The sequence below is a fragment of the Cucurbita pepo genome, chromosome 16 (assembly GCF_057944985.1).
Source record: "Cucurbita pepo subsp. pepo isolate OVF chromosome 16, ASM5794498v1, whole genome shotgun sequence".
In the NCBI taxonomy this organism is placed as follows: Eukaryota; Viridiplantae; Streptophyta; class Magnoliopsida; order Cucurbitales; family Cucurbitaceae; genus Cucurbita; species Cucurbita pepo.
Window position 1 is genome coordinate 11,835,305 of NC_141813.1, and position 21,920 is coordinate 11,857,224.

Below are 21,920 nucleotides of genomic sequence, written 5' to 3' on the forward strand. Positions count from 1 at the left end.
ATATATATATATATATTGAGAGAGAGAGATAAATAAGAAATCTCTTAACATATAAAAAGATGGTGAAGAACAACAGAAAGCATATACAACAAAAATTGTTTATTTTCAAGGCGTATTAATGGAATGATCAGTGGTTGAAGAACAGCCACCAGAAGTATGATAGTTAACAAAGCGGCTAGGCGCAGAGGAGCGGCGGAAGCCTTTAGGGAGGCAGCTTTTGACTTCATTGCCACCAAAAACAAGCCTCTTCCGATTCAGCTGAGGCTTGACGGTCTCATAGTCTTCCGCTTCGGGAGTGGCAAGGGGCGTAACAATGGTGCTGGGCGCGCTGGGAGGGACGCAGCGAGCAGCCATTGATAGGGAAGGAGAAGATAGAAGAAGTAAGAAGAGGAGATAAAAGAGAAATGGGAAAAGGGAAGCCATAGCAATTGAGTTTACGGGTTGGGTTGGGTTGGGTTGTGTTGGGAGTGGGCGCAGAGGGTTTAAAAAGGGCAAAAAGAGCTTTAAATGAGCTCGTGAGCAGCTGGAGCAGGCAGATATGGCACCAGCTTTGCATTCACTGGGCTCTCAAGGATGGTGTCGAGGAGAGGTGGCCTTTCTCGTGAGTTTCTAACAAATCCACTCCTTTTTTAGCTCACCCAACCATCAAGTTTTGTAGTTCTTAATGATCTTTAGGGAGTGTTGGCTTTGAATCCAACAAACGACATATAACTGATCTGGAATTTCTGGACGACATATCGAAATCAAGTGTGGTCCTCCTTAATGCAAGGCGGCAGGGGTATTAAATTTTGGGTTCTATGTCACGGACTTCGCCTCCAAAAGTAAACTCTTGGGAAATGATATCAGTTTAAGGTTCAATAAAAACTAGAAGGCTGAGGCAGACAACATTAACTTGTAGGAACTAAAATCGACCAAAACTTTAATGTGTGAGCCATTGAAGAGGAAGAAAGACGTAAGATACAGCAAACTTTAATGGTTTTCAGTAACTTGCACGTCTAAACAGTGCATATCTAGACCCATTGGTGGTTCGTGGCTCGAGTCTAAACTCGTAGATTAAATAAATAAGATTAAGAACAAAAAAGTCGACTGGACATTTATGTCAATAAGAATTTGCATATTTAGCAGTCTGAATGTTTTCAATTACTGCAGTGAAGAGTTGAAAAGAAATAGAGGTACAATATCTACGTTGTCAGCCTTCATTTACTAGGTGAAGTTATATGCTTCCACTCTAACTTCAATGACATATCACATGTCATGAACATTTTCTACTGCTAAATCCATGTAGCCATGTCATTCTAGTGAATGTTGTTGATGTATGTGCATAACTAAGCTCGGCTAGTTCCTGTTCTGTGAACTGGTTTGTAAAGCACAACCGTGACGTATTTTGAATGAAAACGGTGTGTGAATCCAAGAGCTACGACGGAGTGTGGGGTGTCTCGGTTTTCGATAAAAAGATGGTTGAGAATTACATTCTGAGGCAATGGAAGAGTTCCACTGGTATCTCTACTTGCTGGGTGGCTGAGTAAGGTGTGCTGCAAATGAGGTGGGACAAATGGTGGATCACGTGCCTCGTCTTCGGTCCCACGGTATTCATTGTTATAGGTTGAATCGGGGGACTTCGGGACTTCGAAACCAACTACGGTGGTCTGATCCTGTAGAAAGGATACATCTTTAAATCCCCATTTCATATTATTGGTTGATGAAAACACCTAGGTTTAGAACTTTAGCAGCTTACACTATCTCCAGAGTAAGGGTTCATGTTGAAGTGAAAGCTTCAATCTAACAGCAAAAACTCATCAATTGTGGAAAATTAAAAAACTGGAAACCTGAAAAGAACACAGGTTTTCTTCAGTGAGTATTTACATAAAAAAGATGAGCTCTAGTTAGAGGTCAAGACAAGTTGCATTCAAGTATGAATTCATGTAGCCTGCTATGTTTTAATTCGGATACCGGCCAGAGCCTTGGGGACTTATTGTGAGACTAAGGAAACTATTGAACAGTGCCATTATTGTTTCTTTTGCGAGCTCGTTAGGTACGTCGATCAAACTTTAAACTGAAGATCCAAGAATAAGGAAAAAGGAGTGCATAGTGGTAAAACCCACTGCTGCAGATATCTGTGGGTATAAATTGGTGCAAGTAAATGGAATAATACATGTATCGCCGATCAAATGGGATAATCGCAATATCTGTGGGAACATTTGGAAATAATGGGACAATGTTAATCTTGATGCCTTCGGAGCTCTTCTTCCAGAGTGTTTTATAATTATTCTCCTTCTTTGATCACTCAGTTGCAAGCATTATGTCCTTGCCTCAGAGTAGGGATGTTAATTGTTGGTCCTCTAATCTTTATTGAGAGTTTACCTTTAGCTACTTATTCTCTTTTTTGGGCGGACCTCACCCTTCACTCCCTCTTTGTTCTCCTCGGTTTGTGAAAATGTTAGGAATCACAGACCTCTACAATAGTATGATATGGACACTTCATGCATAAGTTCTCATGGCTTTGCTTTTAGTTTTTCCAAAAGGCCTCATACCAATGGAGATGCATTTCTTACTTATACCCATGATCATCCCCTTAATTAGCCAATGTAGGACTCCCTCCCAACAATTTTCAAAAATCCTCCCCTCAAACAAAGTACATCATAGAGCCTCTCCTGAGACTTATGGAGCTCTCAAACAGTCTCCCCTTAATCGAGGCTCGACTCCTTTTCTGAGGTCCTCTAACAAAGTACATCATTTGTTCGACACTTGAATCACCTTTGACTACACCTTCGAGGCTCACAACTTTTTTGTTCGACGCTTGAGAATTCTATTGACATGCCAAAGTTAAGGGCATGGCTTTGATACCATGTTAGGAATCACGGACCTCCACAATAGTATGATATTGTCCACTTTAAGCATAAGCTCTCATGGCTTTCCTTTTGGTTTCCCCAAAGGCCTCGTGCCAATGGAGATGTATTCCTTACTTATAAACTCATGATCATCTCCTTAATTAGCGAATGTGGGACTCCCTTCCAACAACCCTCAATAGAAAATACAAAGAATGTTGGCATTTTCATCCAGTAAGATTCTCACATGAGGATCGACACTATCGACCTCATGCAAAGATTTTCTTTTCTTCTTTGGGGATCCTAGTACTGCAATATTTGTAAAAGTGCTTTGAAGCATATGGTGCATGTTCTTTTGGGATGACAAATTTGTTTTTAATTGCAATTGAAGACTTTTTCTTCCAGGCTTGGAAGCAAATGGCTTGCAGCCAATTTTGCTAATTTTGCTAGTATATGATGGAGGAAGGGAGTTGTTCTATTTTTCACCCTAACTTTGTGTGAGATCCCACGTTGGTTGGAGAGAGGAACAAAGCATTCCTTATAAGGGTGTGGAAATGTGTCCCTAACTGACGTGTTTTAAAACCTTAAGGGGAAGTCCGAAAGGGAAAGCCCGAAAGGGGAAGCCCAAAGAGGACAATATCTGCTAGTAGTGGATTTGGGCTATTACAAATGGTATCAGAGTCAGACACCGGGCAGTGTGCCAGTAAAGACATCGAGTCCTCAATGGGGGGGATTGTGAGATCCCACCTCAGTTGGAAAGGGGAACGAAGCATTCCTTATAAGAGTGTGGAAACCTCTCTATTATCCACGCGTTTTAAAACTTTGAGGGAGCGTTTTAAAAGCTTGTGGAAAAGTTTGAAAAGGAAAGACCAAAGAGAACAATATCTACTAGCGGTGGCTTGAAAAAAATCTTAGAAAAAATTTGGCTTGAAAAAATAGAGATGCAGACAGTTCTTGGGAGAAGGTTAGGGCATTGGCTGGGTTCAATATTTCCCATTAGATTTCTATAACAAAGGAATCTAGGGGTTTTCAATTGTCTCTCGTTCTAACTAATTTTGTAATGTTTTGTAGTTAGCAAAGTTTAGACAGCCATCAAAGCAGTAGCAATAAGATCATGAATTAATAGACATCCAGAAACATCGTGGCTGTATACAATGGTTATGAATAGAGCTACCATACAAACAAAATAAAAATTGAAGAACCAATGAGTATTGAAAGAAGCCACACCAAATTGAATGATTAAAAAGACCAACTCCAATGAGTATCACTTTTTTTTTAATAGACTCAAGAGCATTGCTCTTTCCTATAATTCTGAAAACAACACTTGTATGAGCAAGTACTCCCAATAATATCAAATGGTGCATTTCTAGGCTGAGCTGCAGGCATTCCCAACCCCAAAAAAGAAATGGAAGTTCATAGGCGCTACAGCATTACGTAAAATTGAAAAGAAAATGGAAGATAGTAGCTGAAGAGGAGATTGACCTGGATGATTACAGATTTGGAGCCTTCAACAATCGATCAAAGACCGGACCGAAATAGTCGAATTCCGAAAGTGATCTGCAACAAAATATAGCAATCCATCAAAGGATTCAGTGAAATAAGGAGATTGCGGAATGTAAACACTGGAAAATTAGGAAGAAGCCTGAAGAAGAGAAGGGAAGGGAAAAAGCTTCGATACTTACAGGGAAAGTAGAAGGAATGAAGAAAGGAAGAAGAAGAGGAGAGGGCTCAAAGCTCAAGAGCCGAAGGGGCCAACACAGAGACTGCCTCCTCTAACCAATCCGCCCCCAACTCCGCCCCCAACTGCTTATTAGCCCACGCACATGCTCCTCTAATTTTTTTAAAATTAAATATTCTTTTTTTTTTTTCTTTATTTATATTTTCAACTTTCAAAATTTTAAATATAGAATTAAATTTGAACTTGACTAAAATAAAATAAAATATAAATATAAATATTACAATGGTATTTTAATTTTTAATCTTATAAAGAATTTGTGCTTTACATGTCAGATTTTATTTATTTATTTATTTTAAATATTGGTATTATTTTCAATTTATATATTTCTTTTTGTCCACTTTATTTGGACAAAAAAAAAAAAAAAAAGTTCTTGAATGGGCTTCCGGCTTTGGCCCATCATTCAGCCATGGAAAGCTCAGTCCATGGGCTCCTTATCCGTGGGCTTTCGGCTTCGGCCCATCATTCAGCCACGGGAAGCTCAGCCCATGGGCTTCCGGCTTTGGCCCATCATTGAGCCACGGGAAGCTTAGTCCATGGGCTCCTTATCCGTGGGCTTCGGGCTTTGGCCCATCGTACTAGGGAAGCTCAAAAGTTTCAATTTACGAAAAGAATTAAAGAATTATAAAACTTGAAAATTATACATATATATTCAAATTATGTAACTAATTTAATTTGTATTAATATATAGTTAACTTTTTGTAATTATGATTATTATTTATAATCAATAATTAGTTTTAATAATTTGGAATGGATTTAAAAAATCAACCAAAGAATAAAATCTTAAAAGAAATGTGTGGCGCACGCACCTTTCCTTTACCATTCTTCTTCCTCTCCTCCCCATTATGGATTTATCCTTCTCCCTCGCTATATCTTCTTCTTCACTTAACCAGACCTCGACCTCCACCGGCCACGGTTCGAATGTCGGAGAATTTCCCTTTGCCGTGAATCGTCGGCAGGATACCGTTGATGGGAAGAAGCTGCATTTGGTGTGGGAGTTCACCAGAGCTACTCATTTTTATGACGTGCTGCTGCGCAACCGTTAGCATCACTTTTATAGTCGAAGAATCGAAAAATAATAATTTTCTTAGAGTGGCTTGTTCCTCGAATAAGCAAAACTCAATAGTAATTGATATGTATTCAAACCTAAGATTTTATTTGTTCGTAAAGAATTTGGTACCATGATTATTTTATTTGATAATTTTAAATAATTTAAAGGGTCATTTTCTTTTTCTTCCCTCTATTTTCTTTTTTTTGGTAAAAAAAACATTATAACACGGTTGGTCAACCGGTATATTAATATACAGTACTAGGTAGCAAAAGGACCACATGAGATTGTAAAACCCCATGTGACGATAATTTAGTATTCTCTAAGGCATTTAAAACGAGATTTCGTATATTACTCAAAGATAACAAAAAAATTTATAGTCTACACGTTAAAAACAAGGGTACGATTATACGTACACGTATAAAAATATATTTTTATTGATATAAAAATAATAATAAAACTATAAATAAATTCATGATGTAATTTCAATTAGATCTAACTTAATTTAAATTTTTATTTATTTTATTTATAGAAATTAAAAATAAATAAATAAAAGGTGAATCTAAAAGTGGATTGGAACGCAGCGTTGAAGTGGGCATCTCACATGTACGGACATGGACCCGGCGGTTCGGGTGGCGAGTGTTGGTGGACAGGAATCTGTCAGTCTCACTATCCTTCTATTTATTTTTTTTATATTTTATTTTGAATCCTAAATTTTGACAAAATTAAAATATTGGCCAAACGAATCTAGTTATTTATAAAGCTGCCCCCCTGGGTCCCACCTCTACTACTCACATTAACCCATTTAAACTGGGTAATAAAAATAAATAAAAATAAATAAATAAAATGAGTGAATTTATATTTGTTGAATTATTAAAAACATCACGTGCATGTGCTTCGTAAATGGAAACATTGCCAGAATACAAACGGTATTTTATTAATTTTATAATTTATTTGCCTTTTTCTTCCTTATATTTGTATATTCAGATAACCCTCCCTCCTTTCTTATTGGTGTGAGGCCAAAGCAAAACCACGAGAGCTTATGTTCATAATAGACAATATCATACTAGATTGAAAATAATAATCTTACGAACCGAGACAAAAGGGTTAATAGAATTTGTTTTAAAAATTGTAACTTTTAAGTGGAAAGCAATTAAGGAGTTAATGGTAAGCATGTGGTTTAATTTAGGATCACTTCTTAATTAATCTCAATAATTGAACTTAACCACTCCACCTTAAACCATTTCACACGTGCATCATTACATTTGATCTGGAAAATTATACAAAATAATTTTTATTTTATTTTAATTTAAGATATTGTTTTTTTAATTAATTAAAATATTATATTATGTAGAGAGATAAGGTTTGGAGCATTATGGTTAATTTAATTAGGATCCTAAAAAGAATTATATATAAATTAAAAAAAAAAAAAAATTAGAATTAGGGTTTGTGGGGGAAGACGGTGAGAGTAGCATACAGCGAAGCAAGAGAAGGTAAGAAGAATGGAAATGGCATTATATATCCAAACCCTAAACCTTTTTTTCTCCGAACCCTCATTTTTGGGGTTTGTTTAGGGTTTGTTGGGTGACAGTACAGTTGTTGGTCGCTGGTGTGGCATTATCAAGATTCACACTCATATGGGTTTCGGAGCTTCCCGAGTTCTTTGCTGCAGCTGAGAATCTTGATGATGCTGCATCGGCAATCAACCACTTTGTTCATCATATGATCACCACTTAATTCTTTTTTTTTTTTTTTTTTTTTTTTTTTTTTTTTTTTTTTTGTGGGGGTTTTATATGCCGTTCAAAATACACCCAGATTCCAGATCTGACTGTTTTCAGGTAATATAATTAATTATAGACACTGGGAATTTTGTTGTTTTTTTTGTTTTTTTTTTTTTGGATTGTGTAATTGGATTATGGTGGGAGGAGGAGCGTTTTGTAGCTTTTTTACAGGCCGAGAAAGGGAAGAGAATCTCGAGAGATGAAGAAGATGCCCCAAATCCTCTACAAATTGTTGTTTCTAAGGTGAATTCTTGGCTAATTTCCAAGGAAATGGGAGGTTATTGCCCGCGTAATCTACCGAAAGGTCAAATGTTCGAGTAAAACACTCGATGTCTACTTTATGGGGAGGTTGTTGCCCCTCGTAACGTCTACCAAAAGGTTGAATGTTCGAGTAAAACACTCGATGTTTGCTTTATAGGGGAGGTTATTGCCTTCTTAACATTTGCTAAAAGGTCAAATGTTCGAGTAATGTCTGGTTCATGGAGAGCTTATTACCCTTGTAATGTCTACTAAAAGGTCAAAGGTTTGAGTAAAACACACTAGGTTTGCTGCTTCATGGGGAGGTTATTACATTCTTAACATCTACTAAAAGGTCAAATGTTGAAGTCAAACACTCGATGTCTGCTTCGTGGGGTGTAATTGTAGTGTTGTTGAGCCTTAGGAGTCTGTTCTGTTCGATTATGTGCGGTTGACATATGAGGCACGTCGTCTTTACATACTCAGCAACGTCGTGTCGCATGTCCGGCTAGTAGTATCGGAGGTTGGGGGTGGAGCAATGGCAGGGAGACATTTGTGATGGTACGTTCTTTTCCCCCTCACTGTCTGTGTGTTTGTTTGTTTGTTTATAAGTATGACAGACAGTGATGATTGAGGAAGTTGGAGATTGTGAAGATCTCCTACTCGCTTACCTCTGTCACTCACTCACTGTGTTGTTACCATATTTGCAGCTTCCCTCAGATGAGATCTTCCCATTCATCATTAATTTGATTGCTCTCTATGAATCAATCAACTTGTATGTGACGCCTAAACACACACAAATAATGCTTTTGTTTTAGATACTCATTTTGGGTTACAAATGGTTGTAATGTTGTGTATGAATTGATGAACAATGTGGCTTTTGTGTTCTGTTTTGCCTTCCATTTGCATCATTTGTCAATTCTTCACATTTCTTCTCAAATCTATGCTTCATTATTACTTCGATTAAGTTAAGAATGATATCCGCTAGTTGTGGGATTGGGCTGTTACAAATGATATCAAAGCCACACACGGGGTGATGAGAAGGCTGAACCCTGAAGGAGGAGGGGGCGGATAAGAGGTTGTGGGCTAGCAAAGACCCTGGTCTCGAAGGGGTGGATTGAGGGGTCCCACATCGATTGGAGATGAGTACGAGTGGCAACAAGGACGCTTGGTCTCGAAAGGGTGAGATCCCACATCGCATGGGGAGGAGAACGAAACATTCTTTATAAGGGTATAGAAACTTTTCCCTAAGAGACTCGTTTTAAAAATTTTGATAGAAAACCCGAAAGGAAAAATCCAAAGAGGACAATATCTACTAATGGGTTTGGACCATTAGAGATAGAACAACGAACCTCCGTAACAGTCTATACATTTACTTGTAGTTATATACTCGGGATCAGAGTTGTAATAGTTTATTTCTTAAATAGAAGCATAACAAGAAGATCGTGACTTCTAAGTAAACCGTAACAGTGACTATATAAGATAGCATCAAAGAATAAAACATCGGTAAACAACTAAAAACAACGTTGTCTCCTCCATTGATTTAGCATACTTATTTTGACTCGAGATATTCAGATCAATATGGGTATGGTTATAATATCAAGTTGGGCAATAACGTAAATATAATCTAATTATGGTAAGTGGAAGAATATTATGAAAATTATATGCGTTTGTTGGGAATATGAAAAATATGAAGGGCTGAATAGCAATAAACAAACTCAGAGAATATTTGCCAACTAGGAGACTAAAATGGAGGAGGCTTTTACCCAAATGCCCCAATTAATGGAAAATATTAAAATAATCCATAAAAATTAATATAAATATAGTCAGAAAACGTGGCAGAGGAATGGAATGTGTGGGGCCCACGTGAATGATGAATACACACGTGGCAGACACGCAATGGAAAGAAGGGTCCCACGTCATCCACCATTGGCATCTCTTCTTCTCATTTGGATTCAGTTTTGCATTTATTATCAGAAAATCACATAATTCGTCAATTCTTCAGAGTTTCAGTAATGTCGATTCCGAATCTCCTGAAAACCCTCAGAACAGTCAAAGGAAATCGTCAATCCAATCCCTCATCGAAACCACTCGCGGAAATCATTTCAACGATCTTAGCTCCAGCGCCGTTCGATTCCACTGAGTCATGCTTCATCTCCCAACTCAATCCCCGTGTTCTCACTTCCATTCTCTCTAATCCTAATCTGAGATCTTCAGAATGCTTCCATTTCTTCGATTTTTGCCTAAAAAATCAGCCTCTTATGTCCTTCACGCCTGATCTTCAGGCTCATTTGACCGTCATTTGCAGGCTTCTCAAGGCAAGGATGTTCTCCGATGCAGCAAGCCTTCTGAAAACTGTATCGATTGATGGAAATCTCCGCTACTCATTTGCTATTATTGCTTCGACGGTGGAAAGTTGCTGTCAAGAAAGGAAGGTTAAGGTAAAATTTTTCAATTTCATGCTTGCTCTGTACTCGGAGAATGGGTTCTTCGACTCTGTTTCTGAAACTTTTAGCTATATGAAGAACAATGGGATTATGATCGATGAGCAGAGCTGTACTATGCATTTACTATCGCTTAAAGGATCTAATCAGATGCATTTAGCTTTAGATTTCTTCTATCGAATGCTTAAATCAAGGTTAGAGGTCTCTGTTTATTCTTTAACCGTTGTAGTGGATATCCTGTGTTGGAATGGAGAGATTAAGAGAGGTAGAGAGTTGGTGGAGGAGACGTTGGGGAAAGGGATTAAACCCAACATTGTGACATTCAATGTGATGGTTAGTGCTTGCGCTAAGAGATGGAATTTCGAGGAGTTGGATCTGATATTGATTCTGATGGAAAAGGAAGAAGTTCGTTTTGATGCCAACACTTACAAACTCTTAATTGATGGGTTCACGAGCTCAGGAAGGAATGAGGCGGCCAAGAACTTGGTGATGAAGATGCACGACGAGGGCTTGAAGGCAGACTCCCATTTGTATAATCTGATCATTAGAAGCTACTGTAGAGCAGGGGCGATCCAGAGTGCATGTTTAGTGTTCGACGAAATGTCTGAGAGAAATATTGCCCCGAATTCTGATACATATTGGGCTCTAATCGATGGTCTCTGCAAGGTAGGAGATATGGGGCTTGCTGTAGAATATGTAAATGGAATGCAGAGCAAGGGAATCAAAATGGATGATGCAATTTTCGACGCATTGGTCGATGGTTTCTGCGAAAAGGGAATGGTTGATGAAGCTATTGAGCTGCAAATAATGATGGAGAAGGATGGGTATCAATTAAATCCATCGGTTTGTGAAAAGATTGTGTTGGAATTATGCAAGTTCAATCGGACTAAAGAAGCAACGATGGTGTTAAACATCCTGGCTAAACGTGGGGCTGATCTTCGCAGACTGATTCCAACCACTTTGGAACTAATTTGAATTACTATGAGGCCGGAACTGATTCACAATAGAACTAGATTGAATTACTCTGCTGCCAGTCGCAGGCTTTCGAGCTCGAATCTGGGTTTTTACCCCTATCAAAGGCCAATAAACATGGCAATGAGCCAATTTGGAAGTTCTGTAACTGACCCTTGATTTTTTCTTGCTCCTGTTTAATGGTTCTCGGGTCAGGGATAGACCAGAGTCAGTCATACAACGCGCAAGCGCCAAGCTACAGGTCCTGTGGAGCTCAATGGCTGCACAGATAACTTTGTTACAAATTAGGCTTATTTTTTTGTTGATAACTAAGCAGTATGCTGTGCGTAGGACAGGAATGATCATATTTGTCCTCTACATTCATCTATCATAAACAAATTAGTGGAATATGTGTATTTATATACTACAAGGGACCGCTGCAACCCGAAGCAAGTCAATCACAAGGAACACCTCTCTGTACATTTTTTTAACCCGGGGAAGTGGGGAGGGGTGGGGGCGGGGGCGTTTATACGACACATAGTCTTGAGCTAATACCAGGAAAAGAGACCTTGAGAAATCAAGAAAGGAAACCAAAATTCTTGAGCTACCCCTGAGGAGCTCCAGAGAGAATGGGGCCCCCCTCAATAGCTGAACCATGCTTTCTCATGGCTGGAATGCTAAGGGAGCGTTTCTTCATTTTCATAGCACCAGAGGGTTTGCTATTTCTTTCTTTCTCCTTAAGAAGAGAAGAAAAGGAGCAGAGTGACTTGGATGACTTGCTTTTCGAGCGCAGGACGCGGTCTAGGTTCTGGCGATACCTATCAACTTCTCGAGCACTCATTTGGCCCTTGGTAACAGATCCAGCCTTTTCCATGTCCTCATTGTCATCATCTAACCAGTAACCGTGATTCACGTCCAGCATTGCCAGATCATCATATTCTTCATCTGATTTTGTCGATTCTTCATCGACTGAGCCTACCTGTGAACCATCATGTAAAATATTCAAATTCTGATCCTAAAGCTTCGCTACCATACCAAGCATGAAGCAAATTACTAAACAGCATTAATATAAATAGGATCCAATGCCAAGACAAGGTTAGTGCATGATATTGTGAACAAATTATATTGGATACTCTGTGTAGCAAGAAGAGTTCCATTGGAGAACTCCAAGAACTCAGTGCAAAGGACCAAGCTTTCAAACATATTTAGCAATTCTTGTAGGTAGAACCAGATAATACCTCTTCATGAATCTGTTTGTCACCATCTTCACTAAAGTCTTCATCACTGCCAAGCTCTTGAGGATCATCAACCTCTTCCTCACTACCGTGCACTGAGATATCTTCCTTGAGCTGAAAAAGAACAATGGGCCATCAGAGCTATACATAAATTATACTCTACAACCGAAGAGGTAAGATAGCATCGAAGAAAAGAAAAAAAAGAAACAGATGCTGCATTTATACAACTTGAATATTTGCTTTTAAATTTCCGAAACTACTGAGCACCGAGTATCGGGAAGTCAATATTCTTCTAAACATAAAAAATTAGACGGCGCGTTCTTCAGAAAATTAAAATAATTTTCCCAACTACCTCCTTGGAAGGTCCATCCGAAAACCTTGGAGAGCTGCAGCAAGAAGAATGGTATTTACTAGTATCAGTCCAATCTGGCCTGGATTCATCCACACTTCCTACACGGCTGGTCCCACCATCAGAAGGCCAAGCACTGATGCCATAGAAACCAAATTGAAGATTAACAGTTTCAGCTTTACCAATCTGCAATGGACCATACATTGGAGTCCCAAATCCATTCTCAGTCCTCGGGCCTAATAAAGGCTTCCCACTTGTATTATCAATTGGATCAACAGGCCAAGCCTTAGCCACCGATCCGTCAGTATTAACCAAAGCCATGAGATTCCTAGAGGAACCTTTCCTCTGGATGAGTTGAAACATGCACTTAGAGCTCAACGAGTTGGCTGCACACTGATTCCTGTATTCCTCGTCAATAATAGGAACAGTATTGCGTACAGGATCATATAGTTGTTCGCCTGCTTCACGCCTACGAAGGCAGCTAAATACTGTTGCATGGATGGCAGCTACACTCTTGTCAACATTGGTATTGTTTATTTTAGGGATAAGATGCTTATCAGCCCTCTTGCATAAATATTCTTGTATTGCCCTAATATTTCGTATATACTTCACATATCTGTTCTTAGCTGGATCAAGTGTCATATATTTTGCTCTCACAGCAAATCTTTCCATGTGCTTGTCCTCATTGGTGATGTAAATCATGAATGGTACAATTGATGGATGTTTCTTCATGAGCCCCATCTGCAAAAACAGCGTTGGAGTAAATGCCAAGAAGAATATAAAATCTAAATAGATAGGGAAGAAAAGTCAACTGAAGATTACACACCACAAAATTTAGGCTTAAGTGAACACCCTCAACAACCACCGATTCTTTCCGCTCTTCCCATGCAGTAATCAGCCTATCAAGACTGTCAATCACCATTTCACTCTGAGCCTTGTATCCTTCAACAGCCATCTGCTTTTGACTGATTAGCTCAGTGCAACGTTCCGATGGTTGGCCATCAAATTTTCCAATGGAAGAACTCTCCAGTACTTCATCCTTCAGATATGAATGAGGATTGCCTTCCAACTTTGTTGCTTTTCTTTTTGCCTTGGCTTCAGCGACAGCCACTGGATCCAAAACCTCCCCAGCATGGTAAGTTGAAGCCCAGAGCAGAGGATTTTGTTTCTCATCCACAAAACTCCTCATCATATGCCGAATTGAGTCGGTTGATATTACTGTTGTAATTCCTAACCTGCTACCCTGTCAGAACAAGTGAAGTGTACTTAAGTTAGAACATTTTAAAACTACTTTCAACTAAAACTCCATGCCATGCATTGCAGTTAGCTGTTGGCACTTCAAGAAACTGTAAAAGCTTGAATAATGCAACAAATTTTTGTCCCCAAAGATTCAAGTCTCTGCAAGGATATACCAGTAGAGCGGACAAGGTAGATTTCCCACAGCCACTAGTACCACATAATAGTACAGTCATAGATTCCTTCCTTTCCCGGATTCTGTGAAAACAAAATATCGTTACACGAATTACAAACCAGCTAGAAAAATATAATGGTGCTTATCAGACTTGCAAGCAGCCCCAAATCTTCGTACAATATCCATGCATTATAGACACAAGAAATTTAATTCATGAAACCTAGGGACTGTCATAAGTGTTCATATTTGATCAGGTTAAGACAAGACACGACATTTTTAGAATTAAGACCCAAAGAGACACCAAGAGGGTTACATGGATTACAAATAGCACCAGTATTCTCTTTTCTATGGTTGAAAAATCCTCCACTTCCTCTCCCTCAGGTTTACCATAGAATTTCTCTCCCCAAATCTCCCACAAGACGGACCAGATGTAAATCTAAAATAGTCAGATCCACATAAGAACTTTCTGGCATGAATAAGATTATCTCTAAACTTATCCTTGTAGAAAGCTACTTGAACCTAAACTACACATGATTAAACCACAGAATTACCTATTTGTGGAAAATAATGGTAGATTAACACACAAGAAAAACAGGTAAACGTAATGGGTACTTGATTCAAAGGCCCATATCGTTTAGAGTTTACCTGCAGGCTAAAAGCAAGTCAGCCCTCTGGTTGGGACTCACGTACTTGTATTCTGCCAGGGCTTTGCATACAACATCTAAGAAGGTTGCTCTCCTTACAATGAGGGTTGTGCGCCTTTTATAAAGCTCAAAGGGAATGTTTTTGTTTCCACCATCTTTAGATAAATTTAGATGTTCTTTTCCAGAAGATCTTGTCTCAAACCCTTCAGGATGCACATCATAACCTTTACGCAACAACTCAAAAGCCCTTTGGCTTATCTAATCAAGTAATCACAGGAAAAAAATCATAACCATCAGAAAATTTCAAAGCTTTCAACATTGCTTGGAAACATAACGAATCAAGTTAATTTGATGTGGCACTAGATAAATAAAGCAAAACGGATGATGAAAATGTTGTATAACAGTCCAGATTTTAAGAAGATCAAAAGCAAACATCATAAATATTGATAACTTGTGGCTCCCACTCAAACCTCTCTCTTGAATTTGTAAATTCAGATCGAAGATAAGGTTGTAGACAAGGCATTGTACATCCACCTCCATACTCTTCAGTTGCAAAGGTGATGACTGTATCCATCACTTCGCCGTTGGGAATAAAAAAAAAACAGAAAGAATTATAGACAAATAGCATTGATGCGCGAGGATGGGTAAGATTAAAACAACTTAGAACGCCACATAAACACTAAGGGTCATCTCTGCATGATAGTAAACACCCAAAACTCAAAATCATAAACTTCTATTTACATAAATCAAGGTCGGTGCATTATTTGTCACTGCCGTTGTAGGATAGAATTTGTTTCAAAGAACTACCTGCCAATAGAAAACATGACAATGCAAGGTACACGCGAGAGAAAATTGGAACAGGACATCCAAAACAGGCCATTCTTGAAAATGGCCAAGATATTGAAAGTATTCGGTATGCAAAGTTCACGAAATAGAAAAGGTGACCCACAATTTAAAGCATACGATAGGAACAATGAATAATATCTCCACCAACGACAAACAGCTTAGTGGACAAGGGAAAGGAAAGATAGGAAGTTGAAAGGCAACATGATGATGACAACAACGATGACAACAACAGAGAAATAAACATAATCAAAGAAGAACAGTTTGGTCTCGCAGAAAAAAACAATAAAAGCAAGATGAAGGAAATAATTATGCATCCCACAATAGGAAAAATAGAACATATAGAACTCAAAAACAAGAAACGACAGGGTAGATGCAGATCTGACCTCCACAATTTCAATTCAGATACGCAAAAAATAGACCACAACCCAGACAGAAAAAACAACGAAACAAATATGAGAATAACCATCCATCTTTGCTCGCCCAAGGAAGAACATAATGGTGAAGGTAAAGGAAAATCAGTCGGCAAATCTTAAATTGAGATATAGAGAAAGAAGGCGTCAAATATGAAGCACCTTGAAAGCATGTCGTGCCTTGCAACCCATGAGCTGCAGAGTGCTTTGCAAAACGGGGCGAGTATACCGGAAAGACCCCTTCTCCTTCTTCACTTGTTCTTCATAATCCAGAACCACAATATACAACACCTTAGCGACCTCCGCCATCTATGTCAAAGCCAATAAAATTCTGTATGCATCAATTAACAAGTAAAAATCGAAATCCAATCATTGGACAGAAGAACAGAGAAACAAGCTACAACGACGTTGGACATTGTCACAACATGGCACAAATACAGCACGTAATAAAAACGAAATCCAAATGAAGATAGGAACAGGCAGGAGAAAGAGCAAGATAAACATGTGAGAAAGAATCAAAAGGCAAAGTGATAGAAAGCGATTGAATAAGTAGGAAGACAATGCGGAAGGTATAAGAAGAGAAAAGGAAAAGCATGGAACCTGTAATCAAGAACAAGACAGATCTCGAAAATCAAGAAGAAGAAGAAGAAGAACTAGGGTTGAAGATCCTCCATGAACAAGGAGCTCTATTCATTGTCGCGGTGGAAGCCACTCTATATCGGTCATTGCCGCGTCGCCTGCCTTCCACGCAGCCTACAGACCACCCAGCTTCCACGAGTCCTTTCTCGTTTTTCCTCTCCCTTCGATGGCGAACTAGTTGAGAAATTACTCAATTCGCCTCCAACTATACGCGTAATATCGAATCACAATAGGGGTAATATTGGAAAGAGAAAACAACCACGAATCTGGCTTCAACGATCCCCGGCTCTCACTCCTATAAATACATTAAATTTAATACCAACAGGAGGGAAATTGTTTTAAGTATATTTTAATAATAATAATTAAAAAATAAATATAAATTGATGGTCCGCACGTGTGGAGAGTTTTAGATATTTATAATATTTTTTTTGAAATATTACTACCTTTTATTAATTTAAAATTTTAATTACTCCTTTTATCTGTATTTGAATATAAAATTTTCATGAAAATTCATTTTTTATCTTTGAAATTTATTTAAAAAAGTATTCTTATTTTTCTAAATATTGTTTAGATATTTAAAAAAATGATAAGTATGGTCCTTAAAAAATAAAGTCAACGTAATTACTTTATATACTAGTGGTTAAATTAGATAATTCAACCATTAATATAAAGTTTAATTACATAATAATCATGTGTTTTTACATGTTACACATTTTATAAGCTTCTAATTAGGTTGGACGGGCGCACATGTAAAATAACTTAATAATAATAAATTAAGCCAATTTGAACGAATAATAATAAATAAAATAAAGTAAACATTGAGCACCGAGAAATAAAGGTGGCCGTGGTCAGTAGCTTTCCATTTGTTAATATACAATCTGCACGAAGAATTTATTCCCTTTTTTAATTTAAGGAAAAAAAACCCATAGGAATAAATTTGACGGGTTCGGTTAAGTAATAGAAGCTAAGGAGAGAGGATGTCGGAATCAAATTCAGGTCGCAGCGAAGGGGCATAGGGTTTTAGTGGACATAGATTGTAGTTCCTTTTTTAGAAGAAAATGAATCATCTACCTCCTCCACCTCCTTTTGCACAAAGATGAATGAAGGATTTCACCGGGGGAAATTCCTTCCATACAGAATTGGGGAACGTCGAGCATATGATTGCCCCGCCCGCACTTTGCTATTTTCACTTCCTACTCGAAGAATCAGTCCTATAGCTTATAAAAAGAACCCATAGGAACAAATTCGGCATTGAAAACTTTCAATTTGGACCCTACATTCATTATTTCCCAAAGTTCTTTACTTTGAGAGATTAGGGCGACACGTGTAACGATTCGGACCCTACATTCATTATTATTTCCCCTGAGGAACAGTGGATTTCATTGTAGATTCCATCTTAAAAAGCCAATTAATGGAAGGATATCACAGAAAGAACAACAGAGGTGCTGTCTGTTTCTGTCAAATCCCCTCCCTCAAGGGTCATTTTAACACATGAAATCATCTAAAGGGGTGCCCCACCACTGACCCAATTCATCAAAATTATTTCTTTTCAATGAAAACTCATAAAGTTAATCCAATTCATTCAGTAATCTTACAAAATATATCTAAATGAAAGTTTCCAGAGAAACTTACAAAAAAAAGGTGCATTCACACGGAGTTGCGTCTCCTTATTGTTTTGCCTTTTCCTCCAATGAATGCGCGCCGCCAGACTACCCACCACGTTCGTGATATCTGAAAATCCTACAAAGGGAAGATATGAAAATTCTTAGAAATTTAAATAGTAAGGCCTTGTGGGGCAGCGGTGGGTGCCTTGGGCTTGGGCTTTTCAACTACAATAGCCTGTGTGGTTAGGACCATCCCAGCAACTGAAGCTGCATTCTGCAAGGCACATCTGGTCACCTTGGCTGGGTCAATAACGCCGGCCTCTACTAGATTCTCGTACTTGTCTGTCATTGCGTTGTAACCAATTTCCCATTCACTCGACTTTATCTTTTCCACCACTACTTCCCCTTCAATTCCAGCATTTTGGGCAATTAAGGATGCCGGTGCTACCAGCGCCTGTGTACAAAAACATTCAAGTCAATAACAAAAGACCAAATGCAGCACCCAGTAGTTGTTCCAGGATTGCACTACGGAGTTCGGTTACCTTTTGGACAATATCGGCACCGAGCTTCTCTTCGGCATCTTCGAGCTTGTCCTTGATTGCAGGGACAAGAGTTGAGAGGTGAACCAGTGCAGCACCACCACCAGGTACAATGCCTTCCTCTATGGCAGCGAAAGTTGCATTCTTTGCATCTTCAATACGGAGCTTACGGTCCTCAAGTTCAGTCTCTGTTGCAGCTCCTACTTTAATGACAGCAACACCACCAGATAGTTTGGCAATTCTTTCAGCGAGTTTCTCTGTGTCATACACAGAATCTGTCTCAGCCAATTCCTTCTTTAGCTGTGCAATTCTGGCTTGTAGCTCGTCTTTTGAAGCAGCGTCAGCAATGATGGTGGTAGTGTCCTTGGAGATGGTCACTTTTCGGGCCAAACCAAGCTGTTCAATTGAAGTATTTTCTACTAGCAATCCAAGATCATTGGCTTGAAACTCAGCACCTAAAACAATAATAAAGTAACAAGAAAAACGTTAGCCATTCTACTCAAATCAACATAAAAGCAGATCAAATTTATAAAATTAACTCCTCCTTGCGAACCTTTCGTTAAATAGACTACCTGTCAAAATGGCAATGTCTTGAAGCATCGCCTTTCTCCTTTCTCCAAAGCCCGGAGCTTTAATGGCAGCAACATTTAGAATCCCCCGCAACTTGTTCACAACAAGGGTAGCCAAAGCCTCACCAGTAACATCCTCTGCAATGATAAGCAAAGGAGCTCTCAATTGCGTGGTTTTCTCCAATATAGGGATTATATCCTTTATGGCCGAAATTTTCTGGTCTGTAACTAATACTCGTGCATTCTCAAATTCAGCAATTAATTTTTCAGGGTTTGTGACGAACTGAGGAGAAATATAGCCTCTGTCAATCTGCAACATGAAAAAGATGAAGACATAGAGTAGAGTTATAACGTGCATGAATGACTTGGATTTGGATTAAGAAAGATACTCTTCAGTAAAGAGCAAAACTACACACCGCCATCCCTTCTTCAACTTCAACAGTGGTCTCAAAGGAAGATGATGACTCAATGGATAAGACACCATCAGGCCCAACTTTTTCAATGGCATCAGCGATCATCATCCCTATAAGCTCGTCATTTCCAGCAGAAATAGAAGCAACAGCTACACAGAATTAAAACAAAACAAGGATCATCAATTGATGAAAAAATATTGTGATTATAAAAAAACTTTTACATTCGATATCTTTCTGGTGGGTACTGATTTTTCTCCTCTAGTAAACTTTTGTATTTCATATTTTGGTTGTTTTCTACTAATTCCCAGCAGAACGCAATACCTTTGATATCATCTCTGCCTTCTATAGCCCTAGCCTTGTTCTCAAGCTCTTGGATCAATCCTTGCACGGTCTTGTCAATTCCTCTCTTCAGTGATACTGGATTTGCTCCGGAGGTAACATTAAGCAGGCCTAGCTTGATAATTTCCCTAGCGAGGACTGAGGCAGTTGTCGTCCCATCACCAGCAGAATCATTAGTTTTACTTGCAACCTTCATGACAAATAGCATGCTTACAGGATTTCAATAGCTGATGGATGATAAATTATTGCATCACAACAGATCAAATATAACAGGAAGATCAGAGTGTAAAGGAGGACCAACCTCTCTAATTAGAGCTGCACCAGCATTTTCCATGGGATCAGGCAACTCAATTGCCCGAGCAATTGTCACACCATCGTTTACAACCTTAGGACTGCCGAACTCATCCAGCACCACATTTCTCCCTTCAAATACAAAGGTCACAACAAGTTGAACATTTAGTTAAGAACCCAAAATTCTCAAAATCCATCCGATGGAGTAACAAAACATGAAATGAATCTATTTCCATAAAGTAAAACGAATTTCAATACTGAGTAATTGACAAATCAAAAGAACCAAGAAGTTACCCCTAGGTCCAAGAGTCAGACCGACTGCATTGGCAAGCTTATCAATCCCAGACTGAAGTGCGCTCCTAGATCTTTGGTCAAACGCTATCTCCTTAGCAGTAGCTCTCACAACAAATCTGCTACCCGCCTGTCTGTAATGTAGCCTGTTGTTCTGTGTTTGATTCGCCTTTCTCAAGCTCTGCAACGTTAGATAAATGCAGCGTAAGTTAATGGAAATTCTACATTAGCATTATCAGTTTCTCCTTCACAATTCCACCACCAACACATTTTACAAGAATGAAATACCCACTCTCAGCTCATCTATGATAACAAACTCCACAAACTTTCTACATAGAACGCCAATTACGTAGCTCACATGATTCTCATACGGCGCAAACACAACAGTATAGAATCGCAACGACTATAATCTACAAATCATCATTTTCAAAGATGAAGGAAAGCGAAGAATTGTAAAGATTACGAGGTAAGGGGAGGAATTGCAGTAGAATAACAACAAAGAAATGAGAAATCAAGGTAGTACCTTCTGGGAAGAACATAGAATCGATGCAGAAGAAATTGCATTAGCAGACGCCATTTTCAGGCAGCGTAGCTCGGAGGGTTTTAGTTTTGGTAGAGCTAGCTGGATTTTGGGATAAGGTGGGTAAGCAAAGCGCTGAATGAGTTTAGGGCTCGGTTTTTATTGTGGGATTGGAAGTTCCAGAAGCTTCTTCTTCTTCTTCTTCTTCTTCTTCTTCTTCTTCTTCCAGAACCCTTGAAGCCTATTTCAGGATTGTTGTTGTTTAGTTACGTTGCGGCCCAAATGCGATTTTTGAAATCTTCATTGCAGTGCTCACTCATGGCGCTGTTTAAGCTTTCAAGATTTCATCATGCTAACGTGCGCCTTGAATCGCAATAGTCGAAATATGGGCCTATTGGGCTTTGGGTTAGCTTCGGTAAAATCCATTTCAGCCCAATAGTTATCTAATCCATTACTTATTTTAAATCAAATAAATGAAAATAATAATAATATCAATAACCACACCACATACATACATAATACATACATACATAATATATATATATATATTGAATTCAAAGGTTGAATAAAATCATTTCATTTTTTCCTCACCCAATTGAAATAGTCTTCACACATTCATTCTATCTTTTTTATTCATATATCTGATTCGAAAACATGAATTTCTCGAGAGATTAGAACTTGAAGCATCAAATTCTCGTTCTTCAGATTTATCAAACTTTGCTTTTTTCTCCCATAGTGTCTTCTTATGAACGACTTTAGGGAGAAAACCAAGCTCAACTACTATAGGCTGTTTTGAAAA

General features: G+C 38.6%; 4 protein-coding genes and 1 long non-coding RNA gene across 8 annotated transcripts; 2 read left to right on the forward strand and 3 right to left on the reverse strand.

Moving 5' to 3' along the window:
• Positions 1 to 1,034: 1,034 nt before the first annotated feature.
• On the reverse strand, positions 1,035 to 4,646 carry LOC111776918 (SNF1-related protein kinase regulatory subunit beta-3). The gene is made up of 4 exons (XM_023656329.2): positions 4,508 to 4,646; positions 4,308 to 4,382; positions 1,736 to 1,826; positions 1,035 to 1,652 (listed from the first exon to the last, which is right to left on the reverse strand). Exons 3-4 carry the CDS (start codon positions 1,757 to 1,759, stop codon positions 1,326 to 1,328), a joined length of 351 nt encoding a protein of 116 aa, XP_023512097.2. The 5' UTR covers positions 1,760 to 1,826; positions 4,308 to 4,382; positions 4,508 to 4,646; the 3' UTR covers positions 1,035 to 1,325.
• A 2,383-nt stretch (positions 4,647 to 7,029) lies between these two features.
• On the forward strand, positions 7,030 to 8,552 carry LOC111777700 (uncharacterized). The gene is made up of 2 exons (XR_002812412.2): positions 7,030 to 8,187; positions 8,337 to 8,552. It is a non-coding gene; the product is annotated as an uncharacterized LOC111777700 (long non-coding RNA).
• A 1,203-nt stretch (positions 8,553 to 9,755) lies between these two features.
• Positions 9,756 to 11,429, forward strand: LOC111776769 (Pentatricopeptide repeat (PPR) superfamily protein). Its single transcript, XM_023656122.2, has one exon. It carries the CDS (start codon positions 9,888 to 9,890, stop codon positions 11,043 to 11,045), a length of 1,158 nt encoding a protein of 385 aa, XP_023511890.2. The 5' UTR covers positions 9,756 to 9,887; the 3' UTR covers positions 11,046 to 11,429.
• On the reverse strand, positions 11,381 to 18,324 carry LOC111776767 (P-loop NTPase domain-containing protein LPA1 homolog 1). Of its 4 annotated transcripts, none has more exons than XM_023656118.2 (9): positions 18,188 to 18,324; positions 16,517 to 16,850; positions 16,079 to 16,225; positions 14,662 to 14,918; positions 14,018 to 14,099; positions 13,432 to 13,848; positions 12,609 to 13,346; positions 12,260 to 12,370; positions 11,381 to 12,000 (listed from the first exon to the last, which is right to left on the reverse strand). In XM_023656118.2, the coding sequence occupies exons 3-9, from the start codon at positions 16,223 to 16,225 to the stop codon at positions 11,626 to 11,628; spliced, it is 2,127 nt and encodes a 708-aa protein (XP_023511886.2). In that variant the 5' UTR covers positions 16,517 to 16,850; positions 18,188 to 18,324; the 3' UTR covers positions 11,381 to 11,625. The 4 variants fall into 4 exon arrangements, with proteins under 4 accessions (XP_023511886.2, XP_086974571.1, XP_086974572.1 ...); XM_087118445.1 differs by lacking the exon at positions 18,188 to 18,324 and adding an exon at positions 17,627 to 17,935; XM_087118446.1 differs by lacking the exon at positions 18,188 to 18,324 and adding an exon at positions 17,627 to 17,935 and having other exon boundaries at positions 16,079 to 16,247.
• LOC111776768 (ruBisCO large subunit-binding protein subunit alpha) lies at positions 18,077 to 21,382 on the reverse strand. Its single transcript, XM_023656121.2, has 8 exons — positions 21,125 to 21,382; positions 20,605 to 20,782; positions 20,321 to 20,442; positions 20,002 to 20,209; positions 19,684 to 19,829; positions 19,271 to 19,577; positions 18,702 to 19,153; positions 18,077 to 18,613 (listed from the first exon to the last, which is right to left on the reverse strand). The coding sequence occupies exons 1-8, from the start codon at positions 21,176 to 21,178 to the stop codon at positions 18,329 to 18,331; spliced, it is 1,752 nt and encodes a 583-aa protein (XP_023511889.2). The 5' UTR covers positions 21,179 to 21,382; the 3' UTR covers positions 18,077 to 18,328.
• Positions 21,383 to 21,920: the final 538 nt, after the last annotated feature.

Bases quoted from the DNA above. Each gene is read 5' to 3' on its own strand.
- LOC111776918 (XM_023656329.2), bottom strand. From the start codon at position 1,759: ATGAACCCTTACTCTGGAGATAGT. The intron at 1,653-1,735 runs GTAAGCTGCTAA...TCCTTTCTACAG, and splicing joins ACCCTTACTCTGGAGATAGT to GATCAGACCACCGTAGTTGG.
- LOC111776769 (XM_023656122.2), top strand. From the start codon at position 9,888: ATGTCCTTCACGCCTGATCTTCAGGCTCATTTGACCGTCATTTGCAGG.
- LOC111776767 (XM_023656118.2), bottom strand. From the start codon at position 16,225: ATGGCGGAGGTCGCTAAGGTGTTGTATATTGTGGTTCTGGATTATGAA. The intron at 14,919-16,078 runs GTGCTTCATATT...TTACTTGATTAG, and splicing joins AGGCACGACATGCTTTCAAG to ATAAGCCAAAGGGCTTTTGA. The intron at 12,001-12,259 runs GTATTATCTGGT...GATGGTTCACAG, and splicing joins ACAAACAGATTCATGAAGAG to GTAGGCTCAGTCGATGAAGA.
- LOC111776768 (XM_023656121.2), bottom strand. From the start codon at position 21,178: ATGGCGTCTGCTAATGCAATTTCTTCTGCATCGATTCTATGTTCTTCC. The intron at 20,210-20,320 runs GTTGGTCCTCCT...TTTGTCATGAAG, and splicing joins GTGCAGCTCTAATTAGAGAG to GTTGCAAGTAAAACTAATGA. The intron at 18,614-18,701 runs GTAACCGAACTC...TTTTGTACACAG, and splicing joins GTGCCGATATTGTCCAAAAG to GCGCTGGTAGCACCGGCATC.